At 35.0% G+C, this 5,744-nt stretch overlaps 1 protein-coding gene across 3 annotated transcripts; it reads left to right on the top strand.

The window, feature by feature from the left end:
* Positions 1 to 1,043: 1,043 nt before the first annotated feature.
* On the top strand, positions 1,044 to 3,512 carry nitr8 (novel immune-type receptor 8). 3 transcript variants are annotated; one of them, XM_079593780.1, is made up of 6 exons: positions 1,044 to 1,141; positions 1,315 to 1,665; positions 1,804 to 2,160; positions 2,642 to 2,758; positions 2,855 to 2,904; positions 3,143 to 3,512. In XM_079593780.1, the coding sequence occupies exons 1-6, from the start codon at positions 1,111 to 1,113 to the stop codon at positions 3,257 to 3,259; spliced, it is 1,023 nt and encodes a 340-aa protein (XP_079449906.1). In that variant the 5' UTR covers positions 1,044 to 1,110; the 3' UTR covers positions 3,260 to 3,512. The 3 variants fall into 3 exon arrangements, with proteins under 3 accessions (XP_079449906.1, XP_079449907.1, XP_079449908.1); XM_079593781.1 differs by having other exon boundaries at positions 1,069 to 1,141; positions 1,807 to 2,160; XM_079593782.1 differs by having other exon boundaries at positions 1,069 to 1,141; positions 2,868 to 2,904.
* Positions 3,513 to 5,744: the final 2,232 nt, after the last annotated feature.

The raw sequence follows: 5,744 nt of genomic DNA, 5'->3' as shown, positions 1-5,744 counted from the left end.
AACACAAAAAGCAATCACATACTTGCTGTTTAGAGTGATTCACATGATCAAAGATGACTTGTGTGGATTGTTGTGGATTCCCTGAATGTGAGATGAAAAGATTACATCATAATAATACAAATATAAGAAATTTATTTTTTAGGGGTTGTACATGCTCTTAAATTAGTTAATTATAAAGAACAACAACAATTGACTAATTTCAGTTGGCTTTTTATAGTTTAATATCTTCATAAAAAAATATAAAGTGCACAAATAAATAATTTATAATAAACACTGTTTATATTACATAAAACAAAAAATAATTTTCGTGTTGTCTTTCACAGTGACTTTAAGGCCCACTGATTTCTCATTGAGAGATCTAGCTCATATTGTTCCACTATGTTGGCCTATTTTAGGATATCGTTAGTGTGATTTTGAATCTACAACATTACATTTCAGCTTCAGTCTTGATCTTGCTTTCTGTTATTGTTTACATCAATAAATGGTAACTTTAAAGCACCGGTTTTCTGAAGCCCTAAACCCAGTTGGCATGATTCAGCACCACGGACAAGGACACACTCCAGCTCTACTTATTGTGTACATTTAATTAAAAACTGTATCAAATAAAAAGAGATTTAGATTTGGAAAACAACCCTGATTAAGCTCCGCTCAGCCCACACAGCCTAGCGACCCATCTGCACAGGTCAACACCCCCTCACATATAGAGCTGGGGTGCTTTTAAACACATTTTCAGTTTGTTGAGTCACTTTAATTATTTTGAGCTTTTCGATTGTAAAATAGCAACAGGAAAGTCACAGGGAAAATGTTTGAACATAGCCGTGAAATTAAAAAGAAACAATCAAAACTTTTTTTTTTTTTAAATAGATTGTATTATTATTATTATTATTATTATTTCTGTTTCATTGTTGGTGTTTATAAAAAATAACCATTTCCTGTGAAAGTGGCACCTTACACCCAAAGACTATAGCTGCGACAGCCAATGAAATTTGACTTTGTCATACGAGAATATTTGAGAATAACCAATCAGGTCCAGGATCAGTTTCCACTTGATTTAGTTACTTAGATTGTGCAGCTTGCATCTCTTATTCTCTGCTCGCAAATCAAAGCAACATGAGCACAGTTTTATTCTTCGCCTTAGTTTGTAAGTATGATTATAAATATAATCATCTAATTATGACTATTTATTTATTAATTTAAACTTTTATAATTTTGTATTCATTATCAGACATTTATACAAAGCAACTAAGATTCTGAAATGAACTTCTTTATGTAAAAAGCATAGTATAACACATCTTTACTACTTTTTGCATTCAGGTTGCATTGGGGCAGAAAACATTGAGCAGCCAAAACGTTTGCAAACCTCTAAACTGGGTGATGATGTCACTATTGAGTGCTACCTACCCAATAGAGATTTTAACAATATGGTGTGGTACAAGCAGGGGATGGGAATGAAACTTCAAGCCATTTCAAAATCTTACATTTACATGACGGATGTTGAATTTAATGATGGAAATACCGACAGCCGTTTTAACGTAACAATAGAAAAAGGAATTTATCATTTACATATTTCTTTGACTAAAAAGGAAGATATAGCAACATACTTTTGTGGCGTGATAACGTTGGGAGAACTGTATTTTGGACCTGGAACATTTTTGATGCTTCATGGTATGTTTTTGCCTTTCATTATATAAAACCAGAAACAGATTTACTTAATATCTAAAGGTGATACTCATGCAAAAAGACTATAAGTTACAAGAGACTATAAGTACAATGCAATAAAATACTTTTGGTTTTGCTTTAAAGAAGAACACACCGCCACAACGGTTCTTCAGGAACCTATTTTAGATAAAGCTCACACTGGAGACAACATTACCCTGGTGTGTCGAGTCAAAACGGTAGCAGAGAAATGTGCAGGAGGACATCATGCATACTGGGTCAGAGAGGCTGCAGATGATTCTCATCCACCAATCATTTACCCTGATGGAGACATGAAGAAACAGCATGAAGAGGGCTGTGAGGACGATTCTACTACACAGATCTGCATTTACACCCTCACAAAGAGGAACCTCAGCCTTTCTGATGCTGGCACTTACTACTGTGCTGTACTCCCATGCGGCAGGATAGTGTTCGGAAATGGAACTCATCTGGAAATCATACTTGGTAAAGTTTTAAACCCTGTTGTTACCCCCTAACAGTTTTTAGTATATGTGAATCACTTATTGAATATAAAAATGATTATATGAACATGCTTATACTTGATTATTAATTGTATAACAATGATGTAAGCACTCAATGTAGATATATATTGAAGAGACAAGGGATTCTGACCCCAACCCTTCATTATTAAGTGACTTACAGTTAATATGTCCAGTGTGTATCTAAATAATGATAGCATTTATAATGATTTATCATGCCAGTACATTTTTTTTAATAAATTTTGTCAAATTATTAATGTACAGTACATTACTGCATCACTCTTACAGTTTTTTTTAATAAAAAAAAAAAAAAAACAGTAAATACTGTGCCATTTGCTGGTCCAAGCTTAAGTTTTCAAGTTAAAATGACATCCAATAAGATTTTGCAACATATTTTGATTTTTAATATAAAGTCTGGTAAAACATAAATAAATGTTTTCTTGCAGACAGCGAGTCGACAGCAACTCCACTGTTTCTTATACTGGTCTCGTCAAACATCATTTCTATGATAATAATGATCCTACTTGTGGCTGTGCGATGTAAGGACCAAGACAGATCATCAGGTATCTTTTTTTTTTTTTTTTTTTAAATAGACTAGTTTTGAATCAGATTCTTAGTTTTATTTGCAAGACTATAAAGCTGACATTCATACTTTTTAGCCTGCCTCAACAGATCTTGTGATCAAGAGACATCTGAAGGTACTCAGCAGGTAAATCCTCGCCTCTTTATTTATTCACAATAAGTTTGATGTCATTTTGAGGATATATTTCAGAAGTTTCATGGACGATTTGAATACCTGTATACTTTTCAGATGTTTCTTGTCCATTTACTAACATTTTCAGTGTTCATTTCAGTGTTTAAATCATTTGAAGTTTAACTACCTGAGTTCACTTAAAAAAAAATATATATATATATATAAATGGTTTGCAAAAATCTTGCTTCATCAGGTTGGAGATGCAGATGCCTTGACTTACACACCTGTGAGTTTCAGCAGTAGATCACGGCCCTATAGAGGAGCTGAACAACACAACGTTTCCCAGCTCTACTCAAAGATAAGGTCCTGAAGGAAGACCTTTCCTGTTTTCTGTAGTGATACAAAAGTGCAAATGCATAAATTATGATGATTTAACAATATAACATCCAATAAAATGCAGTAGAGCAATTACAAAATAGCTGTTGTCTGAATATGACAATCATTGAGTCTGCTTCCTCCCTTGCTTAACCCCATTTTGAAATAAATGTAAAACTTGAAAAAAAATGTATCCTTATGTTGGGTTTCATTACACCTTTTACTAATAAAATCACTTTTGCTTTTCATCTTTTTTTGTGTTTGTTATTGTATTTATAGATTATTTTCATGAGCCTTGTTACAGAAATGCTGCTTAGCTTGGGAAAGCTAACACCTCAGATAAATAATAAATAAATACATTTCATAACAACAACAACAACAATACTGATGTAATGATAATGTTCGATAACTTCTGAAAAGGAGGCTCCTGAAATGGCTTTTTTTCTTCTATCCTAGTGTGAAAAAAGAAAACAGAAAACAACTGAGATAGCTGTGGCTTTGTGAATATAACTCTATTTGAATGAAAGTTTGGGTCCAACCAATTAACAGGGTTCGTACACGTTTTTTCCAATAAATTTCAATGACATTTGAGACAAAAGTTCATGACCTAATGTTCCATGAAAGTCAATGTATACATGAAAAATAAGAATAAAATTCATGTTTAAATTGATAACAAATCTTAACTAAAATTAAGTAGGCTACTATTATTTGTTTAGGCCTACTTATTTATTAATAAGTACAAGATGTGACTGAGCCAGATGTTACATGCGGAGAACATAACGTCACCTGACTGAATGTCTGAATGCTAAGTAGGCTATTGTAATTTGTTTAGTCCAACATTATCAGGGCCAGAATTTCGTTTTGATAAATAGGGGGAATGCCCCTTAGTGTCACAGTCACCAGCTAAGTCACCACCTCCTCACTACATTTCCCATCATCCTCCCTGGCCCTCACGGCCTCACCTGCATGCACTTCCCAATCACAGAGATCGCTGTCACCTGCACCTGCACTGCACATCATCTCCTCATCACATCTCCTCATCACAGGAGGATTCACAGGCAGTATTAGCACACATCTCACACAGTCATTTTGTGTAGGGTGCTGCCCCTTTAAGGACGTTGATTATGTGGGCTCATGTGATCGCCGCCCTAGGAAGAGGCGAAGGTAGAAAAATAAAACTGAGTGAGAAAGCCCTGTTGATGCTCACATGCAGACTTTATAATGTTCTATAACAATTACAGATAAAACCCTTAATCTAAACTAAATAGTCTATATTCCCAGCGTGGTGAGTAGCCTAACGCTTTGTTGTTATATTGATCAAATCACTAGGCTATTTATTTGCGATTAGCGCCTAAACTCCTTGTGCTAATAGTTTGTTTATTGTGTTTGATATTTAATGTTCAAATTGCCTTTTAAAATATTTATGCAATACATGTTATTTATTTGCTAAACAAAGTTTAATACGTGTTTGTAATACAGCGACTGTTAGAAATCTGACGGTTGTATCAATGTTTCATGCTAATGTGATTTGCGTTGTAGGGGATATATTTGACTTCAAGGGGTCATGGCATGAGAAACCAAATTTGCCTTGATCTTTTGGTATATAAGAGGTCTTTGTACCATTAAAACGTCCTGCAAGTTTCATAGCTTAGGACGTCCTCCCCATTATAAACGAACCATTTATATAATCAAGCTCTAAATACAGCTCGTTCTGGATCCATGGTACGAAGTGACGTACCAGCGTTTGCATATGACCGCCTCCAGCGCAAGGCAACTACGCTCATTTCGTATCATTGTCGTTTCGTATCAGTGTTCAGTCGACGGACAGCGAGTGGGTCTGTGTACATGTGTACAGGGAAATTACGATGCCGCAGATGTGCTGTTCCTGGCTGTGGACAAACAACATCTTTGAATACGCTGCGAAAGATCCAGTCGTCTGGGAAAAATGGATGCACTTTATTTTTTGCGGACGTCCCAGTCACGGCAGTGTTAGTTTAAGCGTTTGTTCTGTACATTTGAAGGATGACTGTTTTGAGAACAAATCCCAATATGATGCTGGCTTTGCCAGAAAACTGTTCCTCAAAGATAAGTCCGTGCCGACTATTCTGGGCTCAACAACGACGACGCAAACTGTAAGTAATGTATTTAAAACTTTAAACTACTTTTTAAATACGCTGAATCCGCAAATGTTCTGGCTGGGGGCGTTAATAATTGATGCATACGGGCACTGACGTTAGCCAATCATAACAGTGGGCGTTAACACTGAACTCTTAAAGGGGAAACACCCCCAAAACAGACTGTTTGTATCAGAGGATGAGAAACAGGGTGGGAAAAGGTCATAAATCACTACATTTTAAAAGTTTTTTTGTAAAAAAAAAATATAGTAATACTATAATTGCACCTAAGGGAACATAATAATAAAAAAATAAAAAAAAACATGTCATGACCCCTTTAAAAGTATATATACTTTTACTTAGTTT

This window comes from Phoxinus phoxinus (genome assembly GCF_949152265.1).
Source record: "Phoxinus phoxinus genome assembly, chromosome: 2".
Lineage (NCBI taxonomy): Eukaryota > Metazoa > Chordata > Actinopteri > Cypriniformes > Leuciscidae > Phoxinus > Phoxinus phoxinus.
The sequence above is the reverse complement of the archived record's forward strand: the minus strand, read 5'-3'. Positions and strand labels throughout refer to the sequence as shown.